Source organism: Ranitomeya imitator, chromosome 5, assembly GCF_032444005.1.
Source record: "Ranitomeya imitator isolate aRanImi1 chromosome 5, aRanImi1.pri, whole genome shotgun sequence".
NCBI lineage: Eukaryota > Metazoa > Chordata > Amphibia > Anura > Dendrobatidae > Ranitomeya > Ranitomeya imitator.
Window position 1 is genome coordinate 252,736,421 of NC_091286.1, and position 22,056 is coordinate 252,758,476.

General features: G+C 43.4%; 1 protein-coding gene across 1 annotated transcript in view; it reads left to right on the plus strand.

Annotated features, from left to right (window-relative positions):
- Positions 1–22,056, plus strand: part of THEMIS (thymocyte selection associated) — a 107,571-nt gene that overhangs the window by 69,246 nt on the left and 16,269 nt on the right. Inside the window, exon 5 of the mRNA XM_069726066.1 lies at positions 5,281–5,389. Within this exon, the coding sequence (XP_069582167.1) occupies positions 5,281–5,389 (109 nt within the window). The remainder of the gene's footprint in view (positions 1–5,280; positions 5,390–22,056) is intronic.

Genomic DNA, 22,056 nt, shown 5'->3' on the forward strand with positions numbered 1-22,056 from the left:
GATGCCGGTAACCAGGGTAAACATCGGGTAACTAAGCGCAGGGCCGCGCTTAGTAACCCGATGTTTACCCTGGTTACCATGCTAAAAGTAAAAAAAAACAAACACTAGATACTTACCTACAGCCGTCTGTCCTCCAGCGCTGCGCTCTGCTTCTCTGCTCTCCTCCTGTACTGTCTGGGAGCCGGAAAGCAGAGCGGTGACGTCACCGCTCTGCTTTCCGGCTCACAGACAGTACAGGAGGAGAGCAGAGCGCAGCGCTGGAGGACAGACAGCGGTAGGTAAGTATGTACTGTTTGTTTTTTTTTACTTTTAGCATGGTAACCAGGGTAAACATCGGGTTACTAAGCGCGGCCCTGCGCTTAGTTACCCGATGTTTACCCTGGTTACCAGTGAAGACATCGCTGGATCGGTGTCACACACGCCGATCCAGCGATGTCTCCAGGGAGTCCAGCGACGAAATAAAGTTCTGGACTTTCTTCAGCGACCAACGATCTCCCAGCAGGGGCCTGATCGTTGGTCGCTGTCACACAGAACGATTTCATTAACGATATCGTTGCTACGTCACAAATAGCAACGATATCGTTAACAATATCGTTATGTGTGAAGGTACCTTAAGTGAATTGTTGATACTTTTCAGAGTTAATCTAATATGTAAGGACACAACTACTTGTTAAGGGTTTACTAGAGTCTCATTGTACATACTGAGCCAGGAGCAGCCACATCACACTGAAGAGAAGGCTGTAAAAGTGCTTTCCTATGTTTCAGTCTCTTACCTCCTCCTGCTGTTTTATAATCCACAGTAATCTAATTTATATAACTGCTTGCTTATAAAATTAAATCTGGCGGCACTGATCTCACCTCTGTCACAGGCTAAGGAGAAAATCAAGAGCAGGAAATCTCAATATAGTCAGACTGTACAAATCCTAACTGATTTCAATTTTGATTCGAGTTCCCTTTTCTTAAAAGGGTTGTCTGGTCTAAACTGATGAGTCTGCAGTCACTCTGTGTGACTGCAGACTTATTAATCCCCCTAGTGCAGGCACTGGGTGCTGTGAGGATTTGCCGGTTTCACAGCCGGGACAGGTGGCTTCATACGCAGTTTACATACTCCTGGACAGAGCCCATCTAGTGGGTTCAGCCTCTCCCCATACACTTGTACTTAGCGAGGCTGTGACCACTAGACGACAGCTCCCACTGGTTGGCCATGTCACTAGACTGGGTGCTGTCTGTCTCTATACAAGTGTATGTAGCAAGGTCGCACCCACTCTGGCTGCGAATATGCCTAATGCATATGAATGGTTTAGGCTTAGAAACCAGTAAATTCTCACACTGTAAGTGTTGGGAGGATTCATAAGTCGGCAGTCACACAGAATGACTGCAGATTTATCAATTTAGCAACCCCTTTAAGAAGTCAGAGCTCTCATCACTAAATAAGAGCGGAATTGTTCATATTTTTTATATTTGACCCCTTATTACTTTTTCCAGGAAGATGATAGCTTCTTTTTAACATATTCAATTCCAACATCAAAACAATTGAGCAATACTTGGCGCTTCCAAATAAACAGGTAGAAGTATCAAGCTACACAAAATAGCCGTTGCATATACTGCATATTGCCAGATTCCAATGCCTGATTTATTCACTTTTATGGATTAAAAATAAAGATGAAGAAAGCATTGCATATTGTGAGTGCCCCTTGACTTTCTACTGTTGGGCAATTTCCAACATTCAATGGCATTAACTTCTATGTAATGTGAACAAATTCTTACAGCTACAGGTAACCAGTTACGACTGATTTGATGAACCAGGCACTTTATAGTTAAACCTGGGTAGTATTTATCATAAATCCAACATGTAAGTTTGGCAGAAAAGTATTTAGTCAGCCACCAATTGTGCAAGTTCCCCCACTCAAAAGCATAAGAGAGGCCTGTAAGTGACATCATAGGTAGACCACAACTATGAGAGTCAAAATGAGAAAACAAATCCAGAGAATCACCTTGTCTGATTTGGCAAGATTTATTTTGCAAATTATGGAGGAAAATAAGTATTTGGTCACCTAAAAACATGCAAGATTTCTGGCTCTTACAGACCTGTAACTTCTTCTTTAAGAGGCTCCTCTGTCCTCCAGTCATTAACTGTAGTAATAGTACCTGTTTGAACTTGTTATCAGTATAAAAGACACCTGTCCACAAGCTCAAACAGTCACACTCCGAACTCTACTATGGGGAAGACCAAAGAGCTGTCGAAAGACACAAGAAACAAAATTGTAGCCCTGCACCAGGCTGGGAAGACTGAATCTGCAATAGGCGAGCAGCTTGGTGTGATGAAGTCAACTGTGGGGGCAATAATAAGAAAATGGAAGACATACAAGACTGATAATCTCCCTCCATCTGGGGCTCCATGCAAGATCTCACCCCGTGTGGTCAAAATGATCACAAGAACGGTGAGCAAAAATCCCAGAACCACACGGGGGACCTAGTGAATGACCTGCATAGAGCTGGCACCACCGTAACAAAGGCTACCATTAGTAACACACTATGTCACCAGGGACTCAAATCCGGCAGTGCCAGACATGTCCCCTGCTTAAGCCAGTACATGTTGGGACCCATCTGAAGTTTGCTAGAGAACATTTGGATTATCAAGAAGAGTATTGGGAGAATGTCATATGGTCTGATGAAACCAAAGTATAACTGTTTGGTAGAAAAAAACCTGTTGTGTTTGGAGGAGACAGAATGCTGAGTTGCATCCAAAGAACACCATACCTACTGTGAAGCATGGGGGTGGCAACATCATGCTTTGGGGATGTTTCTGTGCAAAGGGACCAGGACGACTGATCTGTGTACATGAAAGAATGAATGGGGCCATGTATCTTGAGATTTTGAGTGCAAACCTCCTTCCATCAGCAAGGGCATTGAAGAAGAAATGTGGATGGGTCTTTCAAGCACACCTCCAGGGCAATGAAGGAGTGGCTTCGTAAGAAGCATATCAAGGCCCTAGAGTTGCTTAGCCAGTCTCCAGATCTCAACCCCATAGAAAAGCTTTGGAGGGAGTTGAAAGTCCATGTTGCCCAGCAACAGGCCCAAAATATCACTGCTCTAGAGGAGATTTGCATGGATGAATGGGCCAACATACCACCAACAGTGTGTGCCAACCTTGTGAAGACTTACAGAAAACATTTGACCACTGTCATTGCCAACAAATGATATGTAACAAAATATTGAGATGAACTTTTGTTAATGACCAAATACTTATTTTCTACCATAATTTGCGAAATAAATCTTGCCAAGTTGATTTTCTGGATTTGTTTTCTCATTTTTACTCTCATAGTTGTGGTCTACCTGTGATGTCAATTACAGGCCTCTCTCATCTTTTTAAGTGGAAGAACTTGCACAATTGGTGGCTGACTAAATACTTTTTTCCCCACTGTATGTACCATACCACTAGCGATTCTATATCCTACATGCGTCTCCTAAGTGTAATCTGTGTATCTAAGGAAGGTCTAAGATACTGTATTAACAGAATTGCTGCATAATACTCATGTATGCTGGATTACTAATAAATATCACCAATTTAACTACAGCGTGCCCAGTTCTTTCAACCTACTATAAGTGTTAGGACCCTACTAGAGCACCTTCTACTCAGATGTGCCGTGATCCACACACAATCTGTTTACACTGTCATGAACATAGCCTATATAGTGTACACTGTATATATAAGAAAAGTTGATCTAAATGACAACCTGAACATATACAACTGTACGCCATATTGCTGGACATAGCCATTTTAGGTTATACATTTTATGGCATGATCCTTTTATATTAAATCATCATAATCAACATAATAGTCAATTATAGTTTTGAATACACTTAATAAAGATATGCCGATGCATACCACCTTTTCCAAAAAATACACAAAATTGCTCTTTTCTCTTTTAAGGTCTGTGTATGAGGTCATATTACATATGAGGCGCATTTCCAAGGATATACAAGATATGATCCTATTACATAATTTTTCACTTAATTGGTTTAATTACATTGGTTTAATTACTGACAGATTTTCCATTTTTTTTGTTAAACCTTGAGAGCACTATTATTTTCCACTGTCAACAAACAGCTTATGCTGCTTAGTCGGTATGACCTGTGTTAGATTTGTGTTCTACTTTGGTCTTAAAGTATATAATTATTTTTATCTTAATTGGTTGTTTCTGCTCTGGTAAAACAATATATGTCCTTAATTTACTCATTAGAAATTAAACATGCTCCCTGTGACAATATGATTCAAATATGGCAGGGAAATCATGTTTATTTTATTGTTAACCTCAGTGTTATACTGGGAATAAATCACTAATTGTAATAACCTACTAAAACTGGTGCAAATTGCTAACATTATTTATAACTAATATAATTTTGTGAAAAAGGCTATTGTGCATCACTTGTATATTCGAAACATTATACTTTCGGCATCACTGAAGCTAAGCATTTTTGTATCATATTTCTGGTTGGTGACCAGCCTCAATTGGTGCCATTTCTGACAACATAATAACTCTGTTTCTAATCTCATAAACCTCTATATTAGCATTCAAATCAATATTTATAATGTAGAACCTGAAACCCATGACGTGTTCACACGATGCAATTGTTTTTTTCTGCAATATTCCAAAATTGTTTGGTAAAATTGCGGCAAAAAAAGCAGTGAAATTGCATTGGGTGAGTATGGCCGAAAGACTCCTATTCCACAGCCACTTTATAATAGACAACTTAAGATAATTTTACTTATGGATTATTAGTAGTGATGAGCGAATATACTCATTACTCGAGATTTCTCGAGCACGCTCTGGGGTCCTCCGAGTATTTTTTAGTGCTCGGAGATTTAGTTTTTCTTGCCGCAGCTGAATGATTTACATCTGCTAGCCAGCACAAGTACAAGTGGGGATTGCCTGGTTGCTAGGGAATCCCCACATGTATTTATGCTGGCTAACAGATGTAAATCATTCAGCTGCGGCAAGAAAAATTAAATCTCTGAGCACTAAAAAATACTCGGAGGACCCCCGAGCGTGCTCGAGAAATCTTGAGTAACGAGTATATTCGCTCATCACTAATTATTAGTGATGTTGGAAAAATGCCTTGCTGCTGTATCTCCTCTACTCTCACAGATGGTAATTACAAGTATTATTTATATTTCTGGGGGTGTCTAGTGTTACACAATTACAAAATGAATTTGTGACATTCTTTATAAATATAATATCGATATGATTGCTGACTAAGTTATATTGCACTTTTTAGATGCCCCCCAAAAATGAACATGCTGAAGAAACACTCCTATTAGAAAACCAGAAAGACAGTCTGCAAGCGTGCAGTGAAAATGACTTAAAGAGCGCAACACCCAGCAAAGGTAATCTTATCTTAAAATGATTGTTTTTATATTAATTACATCTGTAAAATTGTTGGTGTTTCTTTAAGTATCAATTTATTGCATCATATATCAAAAATAGGTAGCAATAAATTTATTAGACCATATTTAGATATGGCAGATTTGTTGTGGCTTTTCATTTGTATTTTGTACATGGATCTCCATGAGAGAATATCCCTAGAGCTTATTTTAAACTAGCTATTGAACCCGTTCTACGCCCGGGTGGCGAGCATTTATATTGGTATATGGTCTCCATCCTGGTATGTGCTGCTCCATCCTGCGTCCCCATCCTGGTATGTGCTGCTCCATCCTGTGTTCCCATCCTGTCATGTGCTGTTCCATCCTGCGTCCCCATCCTGTCATGAGCTGCTCCATCCTGCGCCCCCATCCTGTCATGTGCTGCTCCATCCTGCGTCCCCATCCTGTCATGAGCTGCTCCATCCTGCGCCCCCATCCTGTCATGTGCTGCTCCATCCTGCGTCCCCATCCTGCCATGTGCTGCTCCATCCTGTGTCCCCATCCTGTCATGTGCTGCTCCATCCTGAGTCCCCATCCTGTCATGTGCTGCTCCATCCTGCGTCCCCATCCTTTCATGTGCTGCTCCATCCTGCCCCCCCATCCTGTCATGTGCTGCTCCATCCTGAGTCCCCATCCTGTCATGTGCTGCTCCATCCTGCGTCCCCATCCTGTCATGTGCTGCTCCATCCTGCATCCCCATCCTGTCATGTCCTGCTCCATCCTGCGCCCCCATCCTCATCCTGTCATGTGCTGCTCCATCCTGCTTCCCCATCCTGTCATGTGCTGCTCCATCCTGCATCCCCATCCTGTCATGTGCTGCTCCATCCAGAGTCCCCATCCTGTCATGTGCTGCTCCATCCTGCGCCCCATCCAGTCATGTGCTGCTCCATCCTGCGTCCCCATCCTGTCATGTGCTGCTTCCATCCTGCACCCCCTTTCTGTCATGTGCGGATCCTGTGCACATGCTACCTGATTCCATTCCGCCGCCATTTTCTTGGTCCTCCTGCTGCCGGAATCGGTGCCTGCGCAGTCCGTGCTTTTCTTCAAGAAAATGGTGCCAGAAAGCGCGGACTGCGCAGATGCCGATTCCGGCAGCAGGACCAAGAAAATGGCGGCGGAAAGGAATCAGGTGGCGTAAGTAACAAATTGCTGTGGCATGAAGTGCCACAGCTTCATGCCACAGCAATTTGTTACTTGCGCCACCTGATTCCTTTCCACTGCCATTTTCTTCATCCTCCTGCTGCAGGGATCGGCGCCTGCGCAGTCCGCACTTTCTGGCGCCATTTTCTTGAAGACACACTGCAGTGTGTCTTCAAGAAAATGGTGCCGGAAAGTGCAGACTGAGCAGGCGCCGATTCCGGCAGTAGGAGGATGAAGAAAATGGTGGCGGAAAGGAATGGCGTAAGTAACAAATTGCTGTGGCATGAAGTGCCACAGCATAATCAGGGCGCAAATATGTGCACTGTGTCCCCCTGCTCCCGACCCCCTGCTCCCGGCAGTCCGCGCCTTCCGGCGCCATTTTTTTTTCCTGACGCTCTATAATGTAATGCTAGGAGCGTCGCGCCTGCGCAGTCTATAAAGGCTTCGGACAGAGTGACGTTCCCAGCGTTATATTATAGATGAAAAGGGACATTACCAGTGTGAGACTTGTAATAACTGACAGTTATAATTATAATCAGCAGAACTGATATTTTTCTCATTACAAACACATCTACACCTGAAGGCGTCCTTTCATAGTGCTGTCAGCTCTGCAGCAGTGTTGTGTGTGATTATATCTAACACTTCTTCAGCTTCCATCTCACAGGTAGTCAATGTGGGGAAAGGGACTACAGCAGAACATTGTCTCATTGCAAACATATATGAAGGAGTAGTTATCCTCTAACCATAGCATTTCTGTGTGCAGCGTATTATCTGCATGTGCAAACGCATGCCAAAACTCATGCAAACACATGCTTAAGCCTCTGCATCATCTTACGCATGATGGAAAAAAATGCTGTGTGTGCATGCGTTTAAATGCCTTTTGGCATGTGTTTGTGTTGTTTATGTGCATGGTGGAGGTGGTGACATCATTTCCTGGACATGCGCAGTCAGAAGTATGCTTGCGTATCAAACACGCATGCGTTCGATACGCATGCGTACTTCAGACTGCGCATGTCCAGGAAAAGATGTCACCACCTCCACCATGCACATAACACGAACGCATGCGTACGCATGTCCTTGCGTACCAATGCGTTCCCATGGACACCAATGCATTTTTTAGCGCACTCATCCGCAATCATCCGCATGCGCGTAATTGCGCAATATTTGACGCCTCAAAAAATATAACATGTTGTGTTTGTCGGACACCGTAGCACACAGCGAAACGACACATGGGTACACATCCGCATGCAAATGCATGTCCCGGCGTACACCATGTTAAAGATATATACGCATGACGCATGCGAATCTATGTAGATCATATGCTGTGCACAGATACGCTAGTTTGAACCGTCCTTAGCTGTGCCTCAGCCCCCACACTGGCTGTCTGTGAGACCTTAATGTCTCATGTAGATATAATGAAAACATGGACCTCTCTGGAATAAGACATCGTATTTCAGATATCAAGGTATCATTTTATTCAAATTTCAAATTTCAACCTACGTGCCTGGGAACTCCACTTTTCAACTGAAGCCCGGGAACTCCACTTTTTTGCAAATTTTACTTTTTATGAGATATTTGTATGAAACATACCATTGCCCTTCTTTTTCTCTTTAATTTCTCTAGTACTTCTCACATACACCATGTTCCAAATTATAATGCAAATTATATTTTTCTCAGATTTTCCTAAATGGTTGGTGCAAATGACAGTAAGTCTCATAAAAGTCATCACCCGTTAGAGTATACATCGAATTTTATTGAAGAATCCTTCCAATGATAACAATATAATCTCCAAAATTAATAAAAACTCAAAATGCACTATTCCAAATTATTAGGCCTAGTAGAATTTCTAAACATTTGATATGTGTTAAAGAACTGAAAATGCTCATTTGTGGAATTTTATAACAAAAACCAAACCTAAGGACGTAAGCACGAGTAGAAAAGTCCCTTCTATAGGACGTGCCCATTGCACTCCAACGGGGGACAAAGGAGGGGCAAAACTCTCCTATAATATAAACCTATAAATTTCGGAGAGCATAATGCCCCATGTCCGAAAAATACAATTTAATCAGTTTTAAATATAAAATCGATAAACTTTATTAACAACAATACAAAAAGAGTACAACAATAAGTAATGAGGATAAGGTGTGTGACACTAAAGGACATTCACACCGGAGTGCGCACATATAACAGAGTATAGGCGCAGCAAGAACATAATATGGGGAGAAGTGATAAATAACAACTAGTAATAAAGTGCCAGAGATTCTGTGTGCATATATCGGGTGATAGCACAAAAGGGAACAAAGGGGTTAAATAGAACCGGTAACCCAATAGTGGGAATAATCCCTGTCCTTATAAGCGCTCACCCATATTGCAACCTGCCCAAGTAATATTACACCATAAAAATACACCCCTAGACCTGCCTACTGCTTACCCATGTGCGCAGACTCCAGTATGGAATGTCCCACCGAAAGCCCGGGAACTCCACTTTTTTGCAAATTTCACTTTTTACGAGATATTTGTATGAAACATACCATTGCCCTTCTTTTTCTCTTTAATTTCTCTAGTACTTCTCACATACACCATGTTCCAAATTATTACGCAAATGATATTTTTCTCAGATTTTCCTAAATGGTTGGTGCAAATGACAGTAAGTCTCATAAAAGTCATCACCTGTTAGAGTATACATCGAATTTTATTGAAGAATCCTTCCAATGATAACAATATAATCTCCAAAATTAATAAAAACTCAAAATGCACTATTCCAAATTATTAGGCCCAGTAGAATTTGTAAACATTTGATATGTTTTAAATAACTGAAAATGCTCATTTGTGGAATTTGCAGCAACAGGAGGTCACATTCACTGAACAAAAAAGCTATTTAACTCCAAAACATCCTAACAGGCCAAGTTACATGTTAACATAGGAACCCTTCTTTGATATCACCTTCACAATTCTTGCATCCATTGAACTTGTGAGTTTTTGGAGAGTTTCTGCTTGTATTTCTTAGCATGAAGTAAGAAGAGCCTCCCAGGGCTGCTGTTTTGATGTGAACTGCCTCCCACCCTCATAGATCTTTTGCTTGATGATACTACAAAGGTTCTCTATAGGGTTGAGGTCAGGGGAAGATGATGGCCACACCATGAGTTTATCTCCTTTTATGCCCATAGCAGCCAATGACTCAGAGGTATTCTTTACATCATGAGATTGTGCATTGTCGTGAATGAAGATGATTTTGCTCCTGAAGGCACATTTCTGCTTTTTAGACCATGGAAGAAAGTTGGCAGTCAAAATTTACTTTGCAGAGGTCATTTTCACACCTTCAAGAACCTTAAAGGGCCCTACCAGCTGTTTCCCCATGATTTCGGCCCAAAACATGACTCCTCCACCTCTTTGCTGACGTCGCAGCCTTGTTGGGACATGGTGGCCATCCACCAACCATCCACTACTCCATCCATCTGGACCACCCAGGGTTGCTCGGCACTCACCAGTAAACAAGACTGTCTCAAAAAATAGTCTGTATGTATGTCTGGGCCCACTGCCACCATTTCTGATTGTGAATACTGTTTAAGGGTAGCCGAATAGTAGGTTTATGCACCACAGCAAGCCTTTGAAAGATCCTACACCTTGAGGTTCGAGGGACTCCAGAGGCACCAGCAGCTTCAAATACGGTAACTGTTTGCTACTTTGTAATGGTATTTTGGCAGCTGCTCTCTTAAATTCATTGGATTATCTGGCAGAAACATAGTTACATAGTTATTAAGGTTGAAGGAAGACTATAAGTCCATCTAGTTCAACCCATAGCCTAACCTAACATGCCCTAACATGTTGATCCAGAGGAAGGCAAAAAAAAACCATGTGGCAAAGAGTAAGCTCCACATTGGGGAAAAAAATTCCTTCCCGACTCCACGTACAGCAATCAGACTAGTTCCCTGGATCAACTCCCTATCAAGGAATCTAGTGTATATACCCTGTAACATTATATTTTTCCAGAAAGGCATCCAATCCCCTCTTAAATTTAAGTAATGAATCACTCATTACAACATCATACGGCAGAGAGTTCCATAGTCTCACTGCTCTTACAGTAAAGAATCCGCGTCTGTTATTATGCTTAAACCTTTTTTCCTCCAAACGCAGAGGATGCCCCCTTGTCCCTGTTTCAGGTCTATGATTAAAAAGATCATCAGAAAAGTCTTTTTACTGTCCCCTCATATATTTATACATTAAAATAAGATCACCCCTTAGTCTTTGTTTTTCCAAACTAAATAGCCCCAAGTGTAAAAACCTATCTTGGTATTGCAGACCCCCCAGTCCTCTAATAACCTTGGTCGCGCTTCTATGCACCCACTCTAGTTCAGCTATGTCTTTCTTATACACCGGAGACCAGAACTGTGCACAGTATTCTAAGCGTGGTCGAACTAATGACTTGTATAGAGGTTAAATTATGTTCTCCTCATGAGCATCTATGCCTCTTTTAATGCATCCCATTATTTTATTTGCCTTTGTAGCAGCTGCCTGACACTGGCCACTGAATATGAGTTTGTCATCCACCCATACACCCAGGTCTTTTTCATTGACGGTTTTGCCCAGAGTTTTAGAATTAACCCCTTCATGACCCAGCCTATTTTGACCTTAAAGACCTTGCCGTTTTTTGCAATTCTGACCAGTGTCCCTTCATGAGGTAATAACTCAGGAACGCTTCAATGGATCCTAGCGGTTCTGAGATTGTTTTTTCGTGACATATTGGGCTTCATGTTAGTGGTAAATTTAGGTCAATAAATTCTGTGTTTATTTGTAATAAAAACGGAAATTTGGCGAAAATTTTGAAAATTTCGCAATTTTCACATTTTGAATTTTTATTCTGTTAAACCAGAGAGTTATGTGACACAAAATAGTTAATAAATAACATTTCCCACACGTCTACTTTACATCAGCACAATTTTGGAAACAAAATTTTTTTTTGCTAGGAAGTTATAAGGGTTAAAATTTGACCAGCGATTTCTCATTTTTACAACGAAATTTACAAAACCATTTTTTTTAGGGACCACCTCACATTTGAAGTCAGTTTGAGGGGTCTATATGGCTGAAAATACCCAAAAGTGACACCATTCTAAAAACTGCACCCCTCAAGGAAGGAAAAAATGAACATTTAACTTTTTAGTCACAAAAATGATTTTTCATTTTTCAGCAACAATTTTTTTTTATTTTCCCAATGGTAAAAGGAGAAACTGAACCACGTAAGTTGTTGTCCAATTTGTCCTGAGTACGCTGATACCTCATATGTGGGGGTAAACCACTGTTTGGGCGCACGGCAGGGCTTGGAAGGGAAGGAGCGCCATTTGACTTTTTGAATGAAAAATTGGCTGCACTCTTTAGCGGACACCATGTCACATTTGGAGAGCCCCCGTGTGCCTAAAAATTGGAGCTCCCCCACAAGTGACCCCATTTTGGAAACTAGACACCCAAGGAACTTATCTAGATGCATAGTGAGCCCTTTAAACCCCCAGATTCTTCACAAATTGATCCGTAAAAATGAAAAAGTACTTTTTTTTCACAAAAAAAGTTTTTTAGCCTCAATTTTTTCATTTTCACATGGACAACAGGATAAAATGGATCCTAAAATTTGTTTGGCAATTTCTCCTGAGTACACCGATACTTCACATGTGGGGGTAAACCACTGTTTGGGCACATGGTAAGGCTCGGAAGGGAAGGAGCGCCATTTGACTTTTTGAATGAAAAATTATCTCCATCGTTAGCGGACACCATGTCGCGCTTGGAGAGACCCTGTGTGCTTAAACATTGGAGCTCCCCCACAAGTGACCCCATTTTGGAAACTGGACCCCCCAAGGAACTTATCTAGATGCCTAGTGAGCACTTTAAACCCTCAGGTGCTTCACAAATTGATCCGTAAAAATGAAAAAGTACTTTTTTTTCACAAAAAATTTATTTTCGCCTCAATTTTTTCATTTTCACATGGGCAACAGGATAAAATGGATCCTAAAATTTGTTGAGCAATTTCTCCCGAGTACGCCGATACCTCATATGTGGGGGTAAACCACTGTTTGGGCACACGGCAGGGCTCGGAAGGGAAGGCGCGCCTTTTAACTTTTTGAATGGAATATTAGCTCCAATTGTTAGCGGACACCATGTCGCATTTGGAGAGCCCCTGTGTGCCTATGCAATGGAGCTCCCCCACAAGTGACCCCATTTTGGAAACTAGACCCCCCAAGGAACTTACCTAGATGCATACTGAGCACTTTAAACCCCCAGGTGCTTCACAGAAGTTTATAATGCAGAGCCATGAAAATAAAAAATAATTTTTCTTTTCTCAAAAATGATTTTTAGCCTGGAATTTCCTATTTTGCCAATGGTAATAGGAGAAATTGGACCACAAATGTTGTTGTCCAGTTTGTCCTGAGTATGCAGATACCCCATATGTGGGGGTAAACCACTGTTTGGGCGCACGGCAGGGCTCAGAAGGGAAGGCACGCCATTTGGCTTTTTAAATGGAAAATTATCTCCAATCATTAGCGGACACCATGTCGCGTTTGGAGAGCCCCTGTGTGCCTAAACATTGGAGATCCCCCACAAATTACCCCATTTTGGAAACTAGACCCCCAAAGGAACTAATCTAGATGTGTAGTGAGCACTTTGAACCCTCAAGTGCTTCACAGAAGTTTATAACGCAGAGCCATGAAAATAAAATAAAAAAATTATTTTCTCAAAAATGAATTTTAGCCCGCAATTTTTTATTTTCCCAAGGGTAACAGGAGAAATTTGACCCCAAAAGTTGTTGTCCAGTTTCTCCTGAGTACGCTGATACCCCATGTGTGGGGGTAAACCATTGTTTGGGCACACGTGGGGGCTCAGAAGGGAAGTAGTGACTTTTGAAATGCAGACTTTGATGGAATGGTCTGCGGGCGTCACGTTGCGTTTGCAGAGCCCCTGGTGTGCCTAAACAGTAGAAACCCCCCACAAGTGACCCCATTTTGGAAACTAGACCCCCAAAGGAACTTATCTAGATGTGTGGTGAGCACTTTCAACCCCCAAGTGCTTTACAGAAGTTTATAACGCAGAGCCGTGAAAATAATAAATACGTTTTCTTTCCTCAAAAATAATTTTTTAGCCCAGAATTTTTTATTTTCCCAAGGGTTACAGGAGAAATTGGACCACAAAAGTTGTTGTCCAGTTTCTCCTGAGTACGCTGATACCCCATGTGTGGGGGTAAACCACTGTTTGGGCACACGTGGGGGCTCAGAAGGGAAGTAGTGACTTTTGAAATGCAGACTTTGATGGAATGGTCTGCGGGCGTCACGTTGCGTTTGCAGAGCCCCTGGTGTGCCTAAACAGTAGAAACCCCCCACAAGTGACCCCATTTTGGAAACTAGACCCCCCAAGGAACTTATCTAGATATGTGGTGAGCACTTTGAACCCCCAAGTGCTTCACAGACGTTTACAACGCAGAGCCGTGAAAATAAAAAATCATTTTTCTTTCCTCAAAAATGATGTTTTAGCAAGCAATTTTTTATTTTCTCAAGGGTAACAGGAGAAATTGGACCCCAGTAATTGTTGCGCAGTTTGTCCTGAGTATGCTGGTACCCCATATGTGGGGTAAACCACTGTTTGGGCACACGTCGGGGTTCGGAAGTGAGGGAGCACCATTTGAATTTTTGAATACAAGATTGGCTGGAATCAATGGTGGCGCCATGTTGCGTTTGGAGACCCCCTGAAGTGCCTAAACAGTGGAAACCCCTCAATTCTACCTCCAACACTAACCCCAACACACCCCTAACCCTAATCCCAACTGTAGCCATAACCCTAATCACAACCCTAACCCCAACACACCCCTAACCACAACCCTAACCCCAACACACCCCTAACCCTAACCACAACCCTAATTCCAACCCAACCCTAAGGCTATGTGCCAACGTTGCGGATTCGTATGAGATTTTTCAGCACCATTTTTGAAAAATCCGCGGGTAAAAGGCACTACGTTTTACCTGCGGATTTTCCGCGGATTTCCAGTGTTTTTTGTGCGGATTTCACCTGCGGATTCCTATTGAGGAACAGGTGTAAAACGCCGCGGAATCCGCACAAAGAATTGGCATGCTGCGGAAAATACAACGCAGCGTTCCCGCGCGGTATTTTCCGCACCATGGGCACAGCGGATTTGGTTTTCCATATGTTTACATGGTACTGTAAACCTGATGGAACACTGCTGCGAATCCGCAGCCAAATCCGCACCGTGTGCACATAGCCTAATTCTAAAGGTATGTGCACACGCTGCAGAAAATGCTGCGGATCCGCAGCAGTTTCCCATGAGTTTACAGTTCAATGTGAACCTATGGGAACCAAAAATCGCTGTACACATGCTGCTGAAAAACTGCACGGAAACGCAGCGGTTTACATTCCGCAGCATGTCACTTCTTTCTGCGGATTCCGCAGCGGTTTTACAACTGCTCCAATAGAAAATCGCAGTTGTAAAACCGCAGTGAAATGCGCAGAAAAACCGCGGTAAATCCACCATAAATCCGCAGCGGTTTAGCACTGTGGATTTTTCAAATCCGCTGCGGAAAAATCCGCATAGGACCAGAATATGTGTGCACATACCGAAACCCTAACCCTAGCCCTAACCCTAGCCCTAACCCTACCCCTAACCCTAACCCTAACCCTACCCCTAACCCTAACCCTACCCCTAACCCTAACCCTAGTTCTTACCCCAACCTTAGTGAAAAAAAAAAAAATTCTTTATTTTTTTATTGTCCCTATCTATGGGGGTGACAAAGGGGGGGGGTCATTTACTATTTTTTTTATTTTGATCACTGAGATAGGTTATATCTCAGTGATCAAAATTCACTCTGGAACGAATCTGCCGGCCGGCAGATTCGGCGGGCGCACTGCACATGCGCCCGCCATTTTGGAAGATGGCGGCGCCCAGGAAAGAAGACGGACGGACCTCGGGCGGCCAGGTAAGTATAAGGGGGGGGAGATCAGGGCACGGGGGGGGCGTCGGAGCACGGGGGGGTGGATCGGAGCATGGGGGGGTGGATCAGAACACGGGAGGGAGGATTGGAGCACGGGGGAGGATTGGAGCATGGGGTGAGGGATCGCTGTGCGGGGGGTGGATCGGAGCACGGGGGGGGGGGGTCGCTGTGTGCGGGGGGGGACCGGAGTGCGGGGGGGTTTGATTGGAGCGCGGGGGGTGTGATTGGTGCACGGGGGAAGCGGACAGGAGGACGGGGGAGCGGAGCACAGGACCGAGGGGAGCGGACCACAGATCGGGGGGCTGGGGGGGCGATCGGAGGAGTGGGGTGGGTGCACATTAGTGTGTCCAGCCATGGCCGATGATATTGCAGCATCGGCCATGGCTGGATTGTAATATTTCACAAGTTTTTTAGGTGAAATATTACAAATCGCTCTGATTGGCAGTTTCACTTTCAACAGCCAATCAGAGCGATCGTAGCCACGAGGGGGTGAAGCCACCCCCCCTGGGCTAAACTACCACTCCCCCTGTCCCTGCAGATCGGGTGAAATGGGAGTTAACCCTTTCACCCGGCCTGCAGGGACGCGATCTTTCCATGACGCATATGCTGCGTCATGGGTCGGAATGGCACCGACTTTCATGACGCAGCATATGCGTCAAAGGTCGGGAAGGGGTTAAGCACATAATTATACATCTTATTACTTCTACCCAAGTGCATGACCTTACATTTATCCCCATTAAAGCTCATTTGCCATTTATCAGCCCAAGCTTCTAGTTTACATAAATCATCCTGTAATATAAAATTGTCCTCCTCTGTATTGATTACCCTGCAGAGTTTAGTGTCATCTGCAAATATTGAAATTCTACTCTGAATGCCCCCTACAAGGTCATTAATAAATATGTTAAAAAAAAGAGGGCCCAATACTGACCCCTGTGGTACCCCACTGCTAACCGCTACCCAGTCCGAGTGTGCTCCATTAATAACCACCCTTGGTTTCCTATCCCTGAGCCAGCTCTCAATCCACTTGCACATATTTTCCCCTATCCCCATTATTCTCATTTTATGTATCAACCTTTTGTGTGGCACCGTATCAAAAGCTTTTGAAAAGTCCATATACACCACATCCACTGGGTTCCCTTGGTCCAATCCGGAACTTAAATCTTCATAGAAACTGATCAGATTAGTATGACATAAGCCTTCCTCATTATGCCTTTATCTGCATGAATTCTGTCTGTGCTCTGTTTCAGTCACAAATCTCTTCACAGTATGATGATCACTCTTAAGTTTTCGTGAAATATCTAATGTTTTTATACCTTGTCCAAGGCATTGCACTATTTAACGCTTTTTAGCAGCAGAGAGATCTTTTTTATTTCCCATATTGCTTGAAACCTGTGGCCTGCTTAATAATGTGGAACATCATTTTTAAGTAGTTTTCCTTTAATTAGAATTACCTGGAAAACTATTTATGACGTGTTTAAGATTGATTTCAGTGATCCATTGAACCCTGAGACTCAATACCATCCACGAGTTTATTTGAAAAACAAAATAATTAAATCTTTATGACACTTATATCCTATTTGCATAATAATTTGGAACACAATTTACAGTGGATACGGAGAGTATTGAGACCCCTTTAAATTTTCACTCTTTGTTTCATTGCAGCTATTTAGTAAATTCAAAAAAGTTCATTTTTTTCTCATTAATGTACACTCTACACCCCATCTTGACTAAAAAAAACAGAAATATAGAAATTTTGGGAAATTTAATAAAAAAGAAAAACTGAAATATCAGATGGTCATAAGTAGTGTTGAGCATTCCGATACCGCAAGTATCGGGTATCGGCCGATACTTGCGGTATCGGAATTCCGATACCGATATCAGATACTTTTGTGGTATCGGGTATTGGTATCGGATCCATAGTGAGGTGTAAAATAAAGAATTAAAATAAAAAATATTGATATATTCACCTCTCCGGCGGCCCCTGGACATCACCGCGGGTAACCGGCAGGCTTCTTTGTTTAAAATGAGCGCGTTTAGGACCTGAGGAATGACGTCGCGGCTTCTGATTGGTCGAGTGCCGCCCATGTGACCGCCACGCGACCAATCAGAAGCCGCGACATCATTCTCAGGCACTAAACTCCTCATTCTAGGAATTTAGGACCTGAGGAATGATGTCGCGGCTTCTGATTGGTCGCGTGGCGGTCACATGGGCGGCACGCGACCAATCAGAAGCCGCGATGTCATTCCTCAGGTCCTAAACGCGCTCATTTTAAACAAAGAAGTCTGCAAGTTACCCGCGGTGATGTCCAGGGGCCGCTGGAGAGGTAAATATATCAATATTTTTTATTTTAATTCTTTATTTTACACATTAATATGGATCCCAGGGCCTGAAGGAGAGTTTCCTCTCCTTCAGACCCTGGGAACCATCAGGATACCTTCCGATACTTGGTGTCCCATTGACTTGTATTGGTATCGGATATCGGTATCGGCGATATCCGATACTTTTCGGGTATCGGCCGATACTATCCGATACCGATACTTTCAAGTATCGGACGGTATCGCTCAACACTAGTCATAAGTATTCAGACCCTTTGCTCAGTATTGAGTAGAAGCACCCTTTTGAGCTAATACAGCCATGTGTCTTCTTGGGAATGATGCATCAACTTTTTCACACCTGGATTTGGGGGCCCTCTGCCATTCTTCCTTGCAGATCCTCTCCAGTTCCGTCAGGTTGGATGGTGATCATTTGTGGACAGACATTTTCAGGTCTCTCCAAAGATGCTTAATTGGGTTTAGGTCAGGGCTCTGGCTGGGCCTGTCAAGAATGGTCACAGAGTTGTTCTGAAGCCACTCCTTTGTTATTCATTCCCTTTAGTAGTGGGCACATGTGATTGCCTAGCAGCAGGAAGCCTGCAGCTGCGGCTACTGTGACCGCTATTAAAGTGAAGTGAATATTCACTGCTCTCCACTCCTATAGTCCCTCCCATCTCTCTCTCGGCACCGGCTTCAGTGCATAGTGGTGGGAGCGACTATGGGTGTGGGGAGTAGTGACTATGAACTTCTCTTTAGCAGCGGGCACAGGCTTTAGCCGCAGCAGCCGACTCCTGCCTCCTGTCACCCACTGCTCTTTCTTCACTGGCACCGGGCGAGCCCCTTTGACTCACGGGCCCCATAGCAGCTGCATGGTGTGCTGCTATTAGCGACACGCCACTGGCTGGGGGCAGGGGCGGACACTAATAGCTTGTTGCCCCTGTTCAAGAAATGTGTCTGGGCCCCCCTTCCTGCCTGATACACTGCTTATGATGATGGCAATCTGGCAATGGCACCCTGGAGCCTCGGGCTCTGAGTAACAAGTCAGATTGCCCACATTATTACTGCCCTGCAAGCAGGGGCGTACATAGCAATCACAGGGCCCCCATAGAAAAGTTAAATTTTGGGCCCCACACCTCTAAAAAATATATATATTTATATTTTTTAACTGAGATGGATACATATATATATATATATATATATATACATATATATATATATATATATATATATATATATATATATATATATATATATATATATATATAGTGTGTTTGTAATAAATATATATGTTACACATAGATACACATACTGTACATATACCTGATATGCAAACACACATACTGCAGTGTACATACATACAGATACACATACATATACTGTACATACATACACTCCCTGTACATACATACACACCCATAAATATACCGTACATACATACACACAGATACACATACATATACTGTATATGCAAACACTCACATATACCGTACATACACACAGATACACATATATACTGTCATACATACATGTACTATACTGTTGTGAATTCTGTTGTCGAACTCTCTCCTGTGGTCGTGAATGGTACTTCGGCGAGTTCTGTCTATGGGCTCCCTCTGGTGGCTGTGAGTGAAGCTGCTGCTTCTGAGGTTCCTTACACAGGTGACGTGGTTTATCCTTTGGTTGATTGCTCTATTTAACTCCTCTCAGATCGTTACTCCATGCCAGCTGTCAATGTTTTTGCATTGGTTCAGTTCGCTCCTGGATCTCTCTGGTGACCTGCCTTCTCCTGCAGAAGCTAAGTTCCTGATAGTCATTATTTGTTCATTGTTTTCTTGTCCAGCTGGTTTTCATGATTTTGTCTTGCTAGCTGGAAGCTCTGGGATGCAGAGTGGCCCCTCTGCACCGTGAGTCGGTGCGGAGGTCTTTTTTGCACACTCTGCGTGGTCTTTTGTAGGTTTTTTGTGCTGATCGCAAAGTTACCTTTCCTATCCTCTGTCTATTTAGTAAGTCTGGCCTCCCTTTGCTGAAACCTGTTTCATTTCTGCGTTTGTGACTTTCATCTTTACTCACAGACAATATATGTGAGGGGCTTCCTACACCTTTGGGGAATTTCTCTGAGGCAAGGTAGGTTTTATTTTCTATCTCTAGGGCTAGATAGTTCTTAGGCTTTGACGAGGCACCTAGGTCTGGTCAGGAGCGCTCCACGGCTATTTCTAGTGTGTGTGATAGGATTAGGGCTTGCGGTCAGCAGAGCTCCAACATCCCAGAGCTCGTCCTGTATGAGGTTTAACTATCAGGTCATTCCGGGTGCTCCTAACCACCAGGTCATAACAGTACAGCTGGCCAAAAGTATTAGTGCATCTCAATAGAGGAATAAGAGAACTTCTGAGACCATTTTTTTTTCTTTGCACTGTGTTTTGTCTTTCTTTTCCCCTAGACTTTTGGGTGGTTCAGGACACAGGTGTAGATATGGACATTCAAGGTCTGTCCTCTTGTATGGATCATCTCTCTGCAAGGGTACAAAAACATTCAAGATTTTGTGGTTCAGAATCCTATGTTAAAGCCTAAAATTCCTATTCCTGACTTATTTTCTGGGGATAGATCTAGGTTCTTGAATTTCAAAAATAATTGTAAACTGTTTCTAGCTTTGAAACTCCGCTCCTCTGGTGACCCCGTTCAACAGGTAAAAATCATTATTTCTTTGTTGCGTGGTGACCCTCAAGACTGGGCATTTTCCCTTGTGCCAGGAGATCCGGCATTGCGTGATGTTGATGCATTTTTTCTGGCACTTGGATTGCTTTATGATGAACCAAATTCATTGGATCAGGCAGAGAAAATCTTGCTGGCTTTGTGTCAGGGTCAGGATGAAGCGGAGGTGTACTGTCAGAAGTTTAGAAAGTGGTCTGTGCTTTACTCAGTGGAATGAATGTGCTCTGGCGGCAATTTTCAGAAAGGGTCTTTCTGAAGCCCTTAAGGATGCCATGGTGGGATTTCCCACGCCTGCTGGTCTGAATGAGTCTATGTCTTTGGCCATTCAGATCGATCGGCGCATGCGTGAGCGCAAAGCTGTGCACCATCTGGCGGTATTCTCTGAGCATAGGCCTGAGCCTATGCAGTGTGATAGGACTTTGACCAGAGCTGAACGGCAAGAACACAGACGTCGGAATGGGCTGTGTTTTTACTGTGGTGAATCCACTCATGCTATCTCCGACTGTCCTAAGCGCACTAAGCGGTTCGCTAGATCTGCCATCATTGGTATGGTACAGTCAAATTTCAGTATCCTTTGCCGCTGCTGTCTGATTTATTTTCTCGGATTAAGGGGGCTAGTTGGTTCATCAAGATAGATCTTCGTGGTGCGTATAATCTTGTGCGAATTAAACAGGGTGATGAATGGAAGACGGCATTTAATACGCCCGAGGGCCATTTTGAGGACCTGGTTATGCCATTCGGGCTTTCTAATGCTCCATCTGTGTTTCAGTCCTTTATGCATGACATCTTCCGAGAGTACATGGATAGATTCATGATTGTATATTTGGATGACATTTTGGTCTTTTCGGATGATTGGGAATCTCATGTGAAGCAGGTCAGAATGGTGTTCCAGGTCCTTCGTGCGAATTCCTTGTTTGTGAAGGGGTCAAAGTGTCTCTTTGGAGTTCAGAAGGTTTCATTTTTGGGTTACATTTTTTCCCCTTCTACTATCGAGATGGACCCTGTTAAAGTTCAGGCCATTTACGATTGGACTCAGCCGACATCTGTGAAGAGCTTGCAGAAGTTTCTGGGCTTTGCTAATTTTTATCGTCGCTTCATCGCTAACTTTTCCAGTGTTGCTAAGCCGTTGACTGATTTGACCAAGAAAGGTGCTGATGTGGTCAATTGGTCCTCTGCGGCTGTAGAGGCTTTTCAGGAGTTGAAGCGTCGTTTTGCTTCTGCCCCTGTGTTGTGCCAGCCAGATGTTTCGCTCCCTTTTCAGGTGGAGGTTGATGCTTCTGAAATTGGAGCTGGGGCTGTTTTGTCGCAAAGAAGTTCTGATGGCTCGGTGATGAAACCCTGTGCCTTCTTTTCTAGGAAATTCTCGCCTGCTGAGCGCAATTATGATGTGGGCAATCGGGAGTTGTTGGCCATGAAGTGGGCATTCGAGGAGTGGCGACATTGGCTTGAAGGAGCTAAACATCGCGTGGTGGTCTCGACGGATCACAA